This window comes from Phragmites australis, chromosome 3, assembly GCF_958298935.1.
Source record: "Phragmites australis chromosome 3, lpPhrAust1.1, whole genome shotgun sequence".
Taxonomy (NCBI): Eukaryota; Viridiplantae; Streptophyta; class Magnoliopsida; order Poales; family Poaceae; genus Phragmites; species Phragmites australis.
In genome coordinates this window covers 14,590,040-14,604,986 of record NC_084923.1, presented here as the reverse complement: position 1 = coordinate 14,604,986, position 14,947 = coordinate 14,590,040, and the positions used below count along the sequence as shown (strand labels likewise).

General features: G+C 45.1%; 1 protein-coding gene across 1 annotated transcript; it reads right to left on the bottom strand.

The window, feature by feature from the left end:
* Positions 1-2,148: 2,148 nt before the first annotated feature.
* Positions 2,149-3,579, bottom strand: LOC133911007 (bZIP transcription factor 53-like). Its single transcript, XM_062353241.1, has one exon. It carries the CDS (start codon positions 2,963-2,965, stop codon positions 2,480-2,482), a length of 486 nt encoding a protein of 161 aa, XP_062209225.1. The 5' UTR covers positions 2,966-3,579; the 3' UTR covers positions 2,149-2,479.
* Between the last annotated feature and the right edge of the window lie 11,368 nt (positions 3,580-14,947).

Below are 14,947 nucleotides of genomic sequence, written 5' to 3'. Positions count from 1 at the left end.
GCTCGCTAACCTTTAGAAAAAACCCGCGATACTCGACCAGGAGCAGTCGAGAACCACTCAGACTAGGTTGCCAGATCACGAACTCGGGCATCAATTGTTCCAATGTCGTAACAACTCCCGATGGATCTCCAGAAGACATTCCATCCAGGAAATCAGAAATACACCACCAAAACTTGCCACTAGAGATCTGAAACCACCGTGATGGTCCGATGATAAGATAAACATGCATTCCTTTCATTAAGATGAAAGGATGGCATCTTTGAAACAATGATGATGAATAATTTCCCATCCTTGCGCACTACGAACCCCTCCAGGTTCACCCAGAACGCATCATAGGAAAGAGATATGAGATTATAGAACCATCCGGTCACCGGGTTAATTACCCTACTTTTGATCTGACGCCTTCGCTCGATGACGATTAAGAGCCCGTTCGAGGCCCCAATCATCTCCCAGTTGTCTTTGACTAAATCTTGAAAATGAAGGTTGAAAACTGCTTCACTTCACAGGTGGTGGACCTCCACCAAGCCATCCTCATGCACGAACAATACCTTCAGGATCTAAGGAGCACATTATGTCGTCCTACGCACTTCACGCCATGAGGTGCAGACACAACGAAAGAAGACAAAAGCTTCTGGATGCTATAGTTTGTTGGAGATAGTGTCTAGCACCCTGAAAGACAAAGTCGCCCAATCGCAAGTTTCCGTCATAAGATCCAAAATTAAAGATGAAGTCTTTGAGTAGAAGGTGAACAATGGTGGATGAACTCGAAGGATGAGACTATAGAGGAGGCAACGAGACTAAGACAATGACGGTGAAGTTCCCCCTCAAGTAGTTAAATAAGCCTTGCCTCAAGATGAGACTCGGAAATTGTTTTGGCTTCGGATAAAAAATGTGGCGCTTCGATCAGCATGAAAGGTGGGACAATAGCATCGTGCGAATCTCTACACGCTTGTTTGAAAGCATTTAATGTTCCTATACCTATCGTTTCAAAATTTCAAAAGGTTTTTTAACTCTACTCAGAGATAGATGTCAAGAAGTCGATATTACTGGCCTTTATTGAGTCTTGAGTGCGGATAACAGCAGGGCACTCGACCCAAAAATGTTTCCACTCGATACTCGGAACATAGCATCTTCTTATTCGATTATTTCGACTATAAGTTCAATCTACCTTACTCAACTAGGCTTGGACTTGGCGGTACTCGAGTAGACACTTGCAGAAATCCTCCCTGCTGAGTAGAGTTGGGGGCTACTATCGAATATCTAACTATATGGTATATACGTATAAAGAGTATAATATATACGTATGGGGTATGCCATGTGCATACTTGATACTCCAAATATTATGGAGCTAAATCCGTGGTACCTGATACGCCCGGAATCTAGAATATGTATACTAGGAAGGCCTTGATTGCTTACCTAACTCAAGAAGACTAGTATACATAACAGATTTATCTACTTGTACGACAAGAAGAACTCCTTATCGATTATAAATGAATAAGAGGCAGTACATCACCCCTATATAAGGTGGGGATCCAAATCCTCCGAAGGTTATCTTTTTCTGGTTACTCGAGGCAAGTATCAGGACCTTGACACAGAAGGAACTCAACGACTTTAGTCCTAAGTTAGATTAGATCCGATCTACTTCTTATAATATGTTAACCATATTGCTTATACTCGAGTGAATACATATACATAATCATCCACACATGACATATGGTATTACTCTAACCTGAGGTCCAAACCTGTATATATTATATATGTCTCGCTTCATATTCGATCTCTGATTCATGGAAGTAATTCTATTATTTTTCGGATACGTTGTCAGAAAAACTCCTCGACGTGAGTGTCCCTGGAAGGCTCTTTGGACAGCCTTGATTCTTGTCTTCTGGGAAGTCTGAAAAGAGCGCAACACATGAGTTTCCCAACGCAAGGAGTCTTCAGCCCCTATGCTTCTGGCAAAGAACAAAGAGGTGGCTGGGATGTGGTGTTTGGCTTGAGCCAAAGGATTAGAGCTCATCATTCGGCGAGAGTAATATCAGAGTTGTAACTTGTTTGGTTTGTCTTAATTTTTCCAGGCCTTTCGGCCTTGTTTCGATACCCTTTTTCCTGCTCTATTAATATAATCCGGCATATCTCCTGCCGATTCTTTCCAAAAAAATGTACACCGACAGACTCAACACAAGCAGCCTAAAACCTCAACACTGAAACAGTCTTCCAAGAAAAGATACTTGTCTACAAGAACTCCAGAAACACGTCTCTTCATCAGTTTCAGCATTACACAACTGACATTGCATAGATTCTTTTATCGACGACATTTAACACATCACACTTCAGTATATACTACAGTACAGTTGATATATACAATAAGCGTACAGCACAACGATGCTGGGCAAACACATCCAAACAAACAACACGCGAAATATGTAAGAACAGCACGCGAAAAACAAAGCACACATCACACTATAGTTTCACTTGCAACTCAGAACCCGAGGCTACTGACGGCGTCCACGACGTCGGGCTGGAACAGCATCTGAATCTCCAACGGCAGCGGTGTTGGCAGCGACGGCAATGTCTGTGGCATCTGCATGCCGCCGTACAGCTGCACGAGGTGGTCGGGCACGCCCGGCACGTCGAGCGTCACGCTGGTGACGGTCCCGAGCAGGCGGAGCTGGGAGTTCCGCAGCATGAGGGCTGCGCACAGCTCGCGCGCGTGCGCGGTGAGCACTCGGTTCTCCTGCTCCAACAGGCGGCACTGCCGCAGCGCGCCGTCGATGCAGGAGCGCATCGCCTCGTTCTCGCCCCGGAGCCGGTCCGCGAGCGCCGTCAGGTCGTCCACGTATTGCTGCCGCTTCATGCGGGACCTGCGCGCCGACAGCCGATTCGACTTCATCCGGTTGCGCCGGCGCTCTTCCTCGGTGATCACCGCGGCGCGGCGCACCCCGGCCTGCGCCACCGCTGGAGCCATCTTATTACAGAAGAAGAACACTTATCTTGGTGCAGCGCCCGCTCCTTCTTGAATGATCAAATATAGGAGGGGGGGGGGGCACGGAACTTAGCTAGCTGCGATTACAAAGGAGGGGAAGAAGAACGGGACAAGATCATGCAAGAAGAGGGACAAGAACTAGCGATAAATATTTTAGACCAAACAAAGCTTCGATTCTGAATCAAATAAAAGCTTTGTTCGATCGGTTTCTTGGGAACGTGGCTGAGGCGATTCAAGAGATCACGTAGAGGAAGTAGAGCATCACGATGGAGAGGGAGTGGAGGTAGCAGAAGTGGAGGCTGGCCTCCGTGAGCGACATGGAGGTAGAACCCGATTGACAAACAAACAAGAGAGACCGCAGGTAGAGAGTTCGTACCAGAATCTCAAAGAAAGTACCAGCTACTGAGACGATGAAAATACTTAGCTAGCTGAAGTAAGCCTTTCTGGGAGAGAAGGAGGCATGGCGCTCTGACGCTATCCTTCTCGATCAACCAAGAACAGAATTCAACGAGGGAGAAGGTTGGAGAAGGCTGAGGGCAGAAGGGGTGCTTGAGAGTGGTGTTGCCGTGGAGGGTGCAAACGGGGGACTGAGGACATATAAATGCACTAACTGCTTAACTAGTAGCTCGTGCAATTGCGTGTGCACCAACTAGCTTGATTAAAGAAAAGAGCTGATCTTTTGTTCCGATCTGCTGTAGCTTTTAAAATCCACTCTAACCAAAAAACTTACCCACCTTCATTGGTCAGGTTAAAGGATGGTTGGTTTAACCGTGGAACTGCAAGCAGTGAAATTTCCAAAGATGCCAAAGAACTAGGCCAGAAACTTCCCGCAAAAAAAAAAAACAATGCATGCGGTTTCTATCGATGCCACTAGATGATGTGCACATACCTGAGGTATTTTACGCGAAATATCTTATCAAATTTTTTTTAACCGTGTATAGACAAATTAACCAGCTTAGAGACACTGAATAACTTCATGAAGTGGCAACAGTCAGATAGAAGCATCAGGGGGCCATTGATTCTTTACAGTTCGAGAGGTGCTCGTTTATTCTTGTGTCTGACCAAAAGTACACCACTACTTACATCACCACAATGCAACTTGCTGTTCAACAAAGCAACAGCGCACGTATGCAGTGAAAAAAATCCATAAGGTTCCCATCGACGACTTCGCCTACGTGTATTCCGCCGACCAAAGGCAAGGATTGGTCGCTCTACCTTCTGCGAAGCAGCACGGAGCAGAGATCAAAGAATAAACAGTACAACAAATTAACTACTGGCTGATACTGCATGAATCGTATGAATTTGTGACCTAGTTTTCAGGTTGATGTGTACAGGCCTCAGGACAGGTGGCCGCTGCATTTTCTCACGAAATGATCAGCAGCTCAATCAACCGATCGATGCATAGGAAGATGTCTGAACATTCGATGTTGAGATTCAGCTGTCCCAGTTGCTTCTCTTGGACTTGGAGCATGGCGTCATGAGATAACACTAACAACTGACCACATCGCGTAGAACCAATAGTTTTACACGAAGGGAAATGCAAAAACCAGTACATGTCATTTTCGATTAGTAGGCACATTGTGCCGTGACAGTGTTGGCAAGCTGCTTATATGTTAAGGGAAACAAAGAGCAGCGAATAATGTACCTAGAAAATATATGCAGTTTAGCATTTGATTTACTACTTTTGCGTGTAACAAGGGATTAATTAGCTAGTGCCAAGTGCTTGCTAATTTAGTCATGTGGCATAGTTTCTTTGCACCTGATCATCATAGCATTTTTGCTGATGCAAATCTTTTAAAAGTTCAGTACATACGAGCATGTTGGAGAAAATTAACATGTGTTTCTTTATGACCCACTGAACTTTCTCCAGCAGTAGTGCCTGTAAATAACAAAACTTTCTTTGCGATGACTGGCTGACTTTCGCAATTTACGCAAGAGCGTACTGCGTACACACTAGATCTTTCAGTTTTTGTGTAGTTATTGGTTTCAAGAAAGCAGAGCTGACTGGATACACTTCACCCGTAGAGCAGTACTCCTGCTGTCTACAAATGTATCACGGCGTCCTGTCTGATGTTAGAATATACGAGATTGATTTATTATATTTGAGTAATTCTAAATAAATCTTAATGGTCAAATAAGTGGAGATAGGAGTGTGGGTCTATATTTTAATCTCACCTTATTAGTAGGGAAGGAGAAAGATCAATTTGTAAGTAATTGTCTACTTCACCCACTTAATATATGTGGATGAGAGGACTGAGAACGCGCGCTTGCTCGTCTTGCCGGGTTGTGGCTGGAGCCAAGCGCGTGGCCGCACATCACATGTGTGAATGGTCCGCCAAAATCAGCTATAGTAGCTTGCGCATGTGCGATCTTCTTTTGCAGTTTTATTCTTTTTGCTGCATGCGCAAACAGATATATATGGATAATCGTGTCGGTTAAGAATCCGATCGTGGCACGTAATCGAGTTTAATCATACTCGTTTTAACCAGAAAATTTTCTTTATATTTATCTGCCAGCCGCCGCCACAAAGCATACCCATAATTAGGTTTTTTGCCTCTCCTCTTTGCTGCGCTGTCATACTACTCTGTTCCGTCCCACTGCACCGGCGTGCATCGATGAACGGGAGGGCAGGCCTTTGGAACCCGTCGCTCTTGGGATTCGGCATCGGGAGAGGGTGAATAAGGTTTTTAGGAAGCGCTCGGCGCGTTTGATCACAATTTTCTTCCTCTTCGTCATCACGGTCTGCTTCCTCTATGTCTTCTTCATTATCGTCTGTCGCATCGCCATCACGGAGGTTTCTGTATTTCATGCTGCCGCCAGGTATGTTCATTGTGATCCATCATGTTCATCATACATGTTCTCCTTCTGCTTTTGTCCTAGAATATATTAAAGAGATATATGTCTATCACTACATCAGAACATCACATTAGTAACGAGTGATAACCATAATTAGCGATGGATCCCATACCCATCATTTCAAACACGTCACTAATGATGATACATTAGTGTCAGATTCGAATCCGTCAGTAATGACAGTCACCAGTGACAGGTCACAACTGAGACCTATGGATGGCAATCCTACCCGCAGGTACCTGCCCGATGGGTGCGGGCACGGGTTTGAGATTTCGCCCATGAGTATGACGGGTTGGGTACCCACGAAATCATGGGTCGGGCATGGGTATTTTAATCTGCCCACGGGTATCCACCAGCATAGCCATTAACCACACCACAACCCAATACTTTCAGCCTAGCTCACCTCACCTAACCCTACCTCTTCAATACTCAGCCCATCTCAGCGCAGTAGGCCACTCCGCCTCCACGCCGAGGCCACCCATGGCCGAATCTGCCACCAGGGCCCTTGGCCACGCCTGCTCCACACCTGCTGCATCCTCCTCCCAATGTGCTCCACCTGCTACATTCCACCCGGTAAGAACCACCGCCCGAGATCGTCGCCCTAGCCCGATCGGATCCTCTTGCGTGCCATCAACTTCCTCCTGCACTCCCCTACGCTCGGTTGCGCCGCGCCATCGCCCGACTAGATCTCGTCACTGGTCACTCTACCTGCGACTCCCACCACCAGGATCTTTGTGCTGGGTCTCACCCTCAGCTGCCTTTGCCCACCGTTAGCCTCTCGCCTGCATGCCGCCAATTCCAGGCCAGATCTACGTCACCTCCCTCAACCGCCCCCTTCCCCAAGCGCCGCCCCTGTACCCGAGCTCCGCCCCCTTCCACTCCTGTCCCCGAGCGCCGCCCTCGGCTCCCCCTTCCCTGAGTGCCTCTCGCCAACCACTGTCCCTGAGCACCACCCCCAGCCACCCCTTGTCCCCGCAGGCGACCCGTAGGTTTCGGGTTCTCGATGGCCACGGGCATCGGCACAATATTGTGCTCTTCACCCTTCACGGGCACGGGTCGAGTAAACCGAATCGGATCGAATTGTTAGTGACATATGTCTCCTATGGCCTGAGCAGGCCCATGACTCATCATTGGGGTCCGTCATTTGTGATAGGTACCTTTCCTCTCATCTCTAATGGCCGAGTCATTAGTGAACTACCCATCACTATGACTTGATAATTAGTGACGAGTGCTAACCGCACCCTGTCACTGGGACTCTATCATTAGTGACGGGTGGTAACCACAACATGCACTGATGACACTCTTTAGTGATGCGTGGTTTTCACCTGTCACTAATATGTTAATCCCCCGACGGGCTTTACCTAATTTTTGACTGTATCCTGAAGCAATATCAGGATTTGATAGCCATCTTCTCCAGCAAACAAGATAGTACACATCTAGATATCCATATCGAGATCACTCATAACTTTGATACCATAATCACCATGCATTTCAAGATATCCACATTGTAGGGACCAAAGTCATAAGATATCCACATATCCATAATCAAAACATACAATATTGTAAGTCCACATCAAGATAGTATAAATACCTAAGTCTAAAATGGAACCATAAATTACATAAGATTCAGAATGTTTGGTCCCTACAATGGAACTTGCCTTTTGAAGAGATGACTTCGGTCATTATGAATGAGGCGATTTGTCCTCGAATGTTGAAGAGTGCAGACTCCTTGATGTTACCGCCTAATAAGCTGAATTCTTGTTGAATGAAAATAATAATGGAAAGGGTATGCAATTTGCGTGAGAAAAATTATTTTATCATCGGATATTAGTAATGAATGAAATAAGCTATGAGAAGACTATGCAATTATCTTACATATGGGGATTTCATATCCTTTGCTGCAATGGTTAGTAGCATGTGACGCGCAATGTAGAAGTTGCAAGTGTTTCCCGGTAGTTATTGGTGGCACTGGAGAGAAAAAAAACCATCATTGTCGGAGTTTTGAGTAAAGGGGTATTCTGGCTAATGGGCCCTACGAGGGATGTTGCGACCGGTGGGGGATATTTTCTGAACCGTAGCCCATCGAGCGACCAGCTCTTGGCTTGCGTGACTAGGCGAGGCTTACACAACCAGCCTCCTTGTGATATAATATGGTCCCCGACTAGCCAGGACTGGTCATGAGATGCCCATACCTAACATATCTAATCGCATTTATTGATGCTACTCAAGAGTTTTCCTTTCCAAAGCACCTCCTCCAGCGAACAAAGTCATGGTCGGAGCAGATGGATAGTGCCCTGTCCTGTAGCATTAATTGCTATAGAGTGGGGTGTTGTGGACCAGCTTGCACCATACGACGGATGAGACAAGATCTACAGAACGACCTGACAAATTGGATGACTTTGCAGGTAGATCACGAGGCGCAGGGACAGGACAGCTTGGTAGATGATACTGCAGTGCACGAAGATGGGACAGGCCAGGCTAGGCGACCAAGGAAGGCAGATACGGTGGTGTGCCATGGATGGGACGAGCGTGTAGAGCTCTTAGGACAAATTGGGTTCACTAGGTTCTCCATGAGGATGATCCAAGAATAGAATATCTAGCCAGACATAGGTCCGCTAAATAAGGCTCACTTGTAAGTTCTCCCTTTCTCTATATAAAGAGGGTTGGACCCAGTTTGTAAAGGGGGAGGGCAAGAGCCGAAAAGACTCATCTACTACCAGTTCACAAACTCTGATAACAAAATACACAAAGCGTAGGGCTGTTATCCTTCGGGAGGCTTGAACCTGGATACCTCCTTTATGTTCTTTAGTCCATCACAAGCACACAAACGCCGAAGCATTGTTCACGCGTCCACCGACTGGTACAACCCGGAACTATTATCAGGGATTAACCCTTGACAGTTAGTTCAAAAGAAAAAAAATGGTAATAGTAGAGTATTTGTAAATGTCCCTGCTAGTATTTACTACGAAGGCGGTTTTATGTGTCAGCGTGCGAGGCACCTTTGAATCGTACTTCGGATCAAAATGATTACACATGTCAAAAGCTCTATATGCAAAGAGGGATCGATTAGTCAACATTTGGAAAAAGTTTGAAAAGTTCAATATGTAACCTAAGTCATGAAGCACTTATTCATTAATGATTCCTTTGACCAAAGTATAGTCATGTTCTCCCCGTTCGCCATCAGGTCCTACTACTAGACTTGCTGAATCCAGGTACCAAACCAAGTTCCACTTGGTGGCAATGACCAATAAGATCCAATGGTCACCAGTGTTGTGGGCGGTCATCAGGTAGTCCTTCCTCGAAAAGTGGCTTATTTCTCTAGCCACATATCCCACAACGGATTTCCTATCTTGTTGCATCACCAAGATCGTCATCGTTTGGGGGTCAAGGAATTTGAAGGGCTCTTTCTTCCTCGATTCTTACACCATGTGTCTATAGATAAGAAGTTAGTTAGATTGGAGAATTAGTGGTAATAATTAATGAACATATAGCTCTAAGGACTTATAATGTCCGGCATCGTAATAACCCCACAATTATGCCATCGAGGTTGAAGAGGTCGTATAAGTTGTTGAAACCCGCGAGGAAGTAGCCGTCCCCATTCAAGAAGTGACAATTTTGGTATTGAAGGACAACGGAACTCTTCTTCACTCTACAACCTTGCATGTAGTAGTTATGCAACTTGACACAAGGTTGTTCGATTCTATATCACGCTTATCGATGATTGAGTCCTTACCAAAGGTCTTGGACTTCTTTAGTAGCTGCTTCTTAGACCCTGACTTGGACTTCTACTCCTTCTCAGGGCTGCCTTCAGGTTTCCTACCTTTAGATGGTGGAGTGGGCAAAGCTGACGTACCTGGCTCATCAAGGTTAAGGTTGGGGTATGAAACTCAATGCACTTGAACCTCTGGATGCACCTAGCCCTTTGCAACCTCAATTTGGTACCCACCATGTCTTATGACCAGCGAGCATGGCATGGGCCCATAGGGAATTTCTATAATATCCAACTCCATGGATGGAGAGAAGATAGATTGTTCGACCTGCTCCCTGGAGGCTTGACTACTCTTGAGTCCAGCAACGAGGCTACATCCACTGGTGCACTAGGAATTATGACTCCCTATGCTGCAAACCTTTGCAAGACGTCTTGATACTCTCTATGGTTGACTGGGTCAATGCTTGCACATCGATTGCACCTGACTTCTTCCTCTTCTTATACATCCCGACGTGTTCGGGGAAGCCTAACTTCTAGCCTTGAGAACTGAACATGCGTCGAACGCGACCTGGGTGCTTAGGGTTTCCCAGTGTAGTGGACAGCTCATCATATTCCCACTGTAGAGGATTGGACTGCTATTTCTTTCACATTTTCGATGACTGCTTGGGTTTTTCTGGATTTGAAGGTGACTTCTCCACTATATGATAGCATACCCCTCGTTCACAAATATGTTGCGATCATCCCGGGAATTGCAACTAAGGATTCTTACGGCCTTCATTAGTTAAATTTTCATCCTCTGTCTATCATTTCTCCATTTTCCCACGTACTCGGTTGTGCCCAGATTGTAGTTCTACTTGTTCTTTGCCCGAAGATGCTTCTTTGTTGAGCTCTCGGCCTTCGAGCTCTCAGCCTCTGAGCTCTTCAACGCCACAAAAGCTTTCCAATCCTCCCTTTTCATATATAGGTACTTGATGAAGGGCTTGAAGGGATCGGTGACGTCGTAAGAAGGGGGTGGGGGTGAATTAGGACATTTGGAATCTATTCAGCTCCAAAACCTACACAAGATAAATGTATATCAAATTCTATCTAGATGTGCTCTATGTTTATCTAGTGCGTCTACTCTACTGATCAAAGCGCTTGCAACTTATCTAAGAAGGTAATTTGCAAGAATGTAAATGCGGAAACATAAATAAGGTAGAGAGAGCAAACTCAACACAAGGATGTTTATCCCGTGGTATCGACCACATCAATGCCACCCCTAGTCTACGTTGGAGCTCCACAAAGGATATACTCCCGCTTGGCACTCGATCATGGCTCTTGAGCCGCCAAGTTACAAAGACAGTGCCTCCACCCGGATGAGCCACCAAGCCACCAAGGCAAGGTCTCACCACTAGCCTCTCTTCTGGTTCCTTGCCGTCGTGATCACTTTGGAGCTTGAGCCACCAAGGCAAAGGTCTCCGTGTCCCCATACATGCTTCTCATCACCTCTCCACACTAAATCGGAGGGTTAACAAGTTTGTCGATGAGTCACCAAGACTCCAAGGTGCCGACGTACTAAGAAGTACAAGCTTGGATCACTCCTTTATCCAATCTCTAGGCAGCAATCACCTAGCAGCACATTCTCTAGGCATATAAGCAATAATCACTCTCTAATGGTGTACTTAATCGCCTTGAATGATCACTTTAAACACTTTGGTGTCTTGGATATCTTCTCATGTGTGCATGAACTTCTCACGACTCCAATCCCCTCAAATGACTAAGTCAAGGGGTATTTATAGCCTCAAACTCACGCACTAGCCGTTAACCCAACAGTTCAGAAAAGTTATTAACATCGGATAATACGGTGAGAACAACAGTACTAACACCAGATCATCCGGTGAGTACAGTCTCATAAACTAGCCGTTGGAACCCCCACTCAAGCCTCTGTGAACACTGGACACTCTGATGTATACTTCATCTCCATCACCGGACTATCCTGTGAATATATACTTAGCATCTGAGCCAACTGCATTCTCTCTGTGTAAATTGCTCTGGTGTAAGCATCCGGTGGACATCACTTTATTACTGGACTATTCGATGTCTTAAACTTTTTTTGCCTCTTTGCACTGTTCATTGTCTGGTGTATTGTCCAGTGTAGCCTTGCTTCATCACCGGACCTTCTAGCGTGTTGATCTTTGATCTTCCAATGCTGCAACCTTCTCTGGTGGAAATGCTTCGGTGTGTATCTTCCTTTGATCATCGGACTATCTGGTCAGTTATTCCATTCTGCCTTCTGGACAGAAACACTCCGGTGTCTCCATGCTTTGATGACTGGACTATCCGGTGAGGCTTAGCCTTCATTCTTCAACACTGTCACCCTTCTTTGTAAGAATTGATCTGGTGAGCACACTTGCTAATAGCCGGACCTTTTGGTGATGTCTTCAGGCCTCTCTCCCCCTTTGTCAAATATGCTCCGGTGAGCTCAACATCCACAGCACCGAACCATACAGCGAGACAAATCTTCCTAGGATTTCTTCACTTCGACCAAACTTTGTCCCTGCTGTGGTGGCTTTTTTTATGTATTGCATCCATGAAACCTACTAACATATACTCTTGACAAACATATCAATCACCAAAATCGCAATCATGGCTTGATAGGGCCATTTTTGCAACAGGGCTCCAACCCTTTTGCCATATACTCGTGCACAAGCTTGCTGTTATGGTTTCTCCAAATTTTGGTTATCATTTTCATAGCAGCATTAAAACCCTTCGCCTTCATGTTCACCAGGAACTCCAGAAATGTATTGACGTTATCATTGAACAAGGCGTTCTTTTGAGCCACAGTGAGGTCATCGAACTCCAGAAGGGTCAATGGCACCCTTTCCCAAGCCTTAAGGCCTGCAAGCTTCCTCAACCTCTGCAGGGCCTTCTTCTCCATAGGCATGCCATCATCATTGATTTATATGATGGTAATCTTATATGTCAGCCACTTTGCTTGTGTCCTTGGCATTCATATTGTTGCTCTACTGGGACCTGGTTGCGTAGACATCTGACTGGGAGCTTGTCCTTCGTTAGAGGATCCCAATGAAGACTCGTTAGTAGATATCTAATAGAAATGATAGAGGTTATCTATGATACATATTATCTATAGTGAAGGATCCTAATTTCTACATAGGCAAAGATATGTCATAATCCTATTCGAGAATATATGGCCCGAGTAGGTTTCATGATCTTGTATAGTTCTAGAGAAAATTTCGACAGCATCTCCCCGTTGTTCTCCAAATACACATCTCGACAACGAGCCAAGAGGGTGTGTATTCAGAGAACAACAGGGAGATGCCACTGAAATTCTCTTTATAACCATACAAGAGCACAAAAGCCTACTACCTAGGCCACATATCATCGAGCTGTCCAAAATTCATGGCTAATTCAAGAGCATCTTTCTATAAGTTTGACGGGTTGTCAAGTCATATTTACAATCAAACACTCCCGAACAGGAGACATAGGTGACACAAATTAAATCCACTCTTAGGATTTTCTTACAAATTTAGGTTCCAAAAATATTATGAGCAAACACTCTCGAACGGGAATAACAACATGTGTATTGAAGCAAAAGCATTCTATTAGCATGAGCTTGCAGAACTGAAATTAACTGGTAAAGAGCAGCATAACAAAATCTGAAATAACATGATATGAAACAACAGCATGTCATATAGAACATTGATCGAAATATTAAACAAAATCTATGCAGTGGAATTTACATTAGTCATGGCTCTCATATTACTGCAATTAGTTGGTCCCATGGTAAAGAAACACCTTATCCCCTAACTAATCTATCTAACACATCATTAACTGGGCACAAAGCAAAATTTCCAAGCCAATATAGGCTCTGACTGAATTCAGACTTAAATAATTCAGACAAGTGCTAATGTCGATAGACCACAAAAAGTTCAGGTCAAACTGAATAACATAAGCAAATTCCAATGAGCTACACTACTCAAATAATTCCAGTGAGTTGCACTACTCACGGTCGAACATGAGCAAATCAACCGAGCCTATTCAATATAGTTACTCAATCTAAATAAAAGAACAGAGCCTACAGAAATTTCACAAATACATGCCCAAATTCAGTGTGTACGCATCATCATCGAGCATCTATTGAACATATCCAACTGAGCTACATAGATCAAAAGAGAGAGAGGAACAACAATGCTGCAGATAAGCAGGACCTTACAATGATTTAATAACACAAAAGAATTGAACAACAGGTATGAAATATAAATGCAAGTGCTCTCCGAATGTAGTTTGCAGTTGGCCCCAAGACGAAAATCATCTTGCCCCTAACTACACGTTGTGACACATCATTAATTAGGCAAATCCCAAGTTCTCAACTAGCTTAAAACCTAAATATTTTCTCTAGTTTAATTCAATTTTGGAATAGAGCTGCTGCTATAGAGAAGACTACTAAATAAACAAAATGCTAACAAAGCAACAATCATCCAAATTGTACACCGATGGCCTCGAAACAAATATATACTGGATATGATACAATCATAGGCCAACAAATTGTACAACAACATATTGTCCAGATCATCATCGACTAAAGTGCGCAACAAATAAACTAGAGATATGCCCAATTTTAGTTCACCAGATCATCATTGAGATATGCTACCATAGGTTTCACAGCTATTGTACTCAAGATATGCCCAATTTTAGTTCACCAGGTCATCATCATGCTACTACCAGGACTGAAAGTTAACACATTGGCACAGGAAGCTAACAACAGGAGGTGAGGAGGAGTCGGGAGGCCTACCTCAATGGATGAGGACGATGGCGACGCAAAGCATGGCGGCGTGAGCTCCTCGGCATCAGGGTGGTGATCCTTAGCGATGATGGTGTGGGCTCCTGCGTTGGGGTAGTTGTCCTCAGCGATAGCGGTGCGGGTTCCATAGCATCAAGGATGAGGCAGCGAGCTCCTCAGCATCGAGGTGTCATGGTGGATGAGGACGTAGGGGACAACGGTGTCAGGGAGGGGCATAGGGATGGCAGGGAGACGTCGATGACCTTAGGGATGGCCAGGAGAAGGAGGAGGCAACCTCAGTGATGAGGGCGAAGGGGGCCTCAGTGTGGAGGTGTTGAGGAGGAGGGGGAGGCGGGGGCAGTGATGAGGAGGAGGGTGGTGCCGAGAAGGAGGGGGTGACAGGTGATGACCACATGAGGATAATTGATCGGAATCTCTAGCACTTCAATGAGGATAATTGGTCGGAAGAAGTAAAGACTGGTCTAAGGTCACTTGTTGGTCAGGAGGTTATCTCGACCAGTCCAACAGTAGCACAGTAGTGATGGGTTATAATTGTTACCGTTACTACTGCGTTTACTACTTGTCACTAATGACTTTTAAAGGGATTTTGGGATATTTTCTT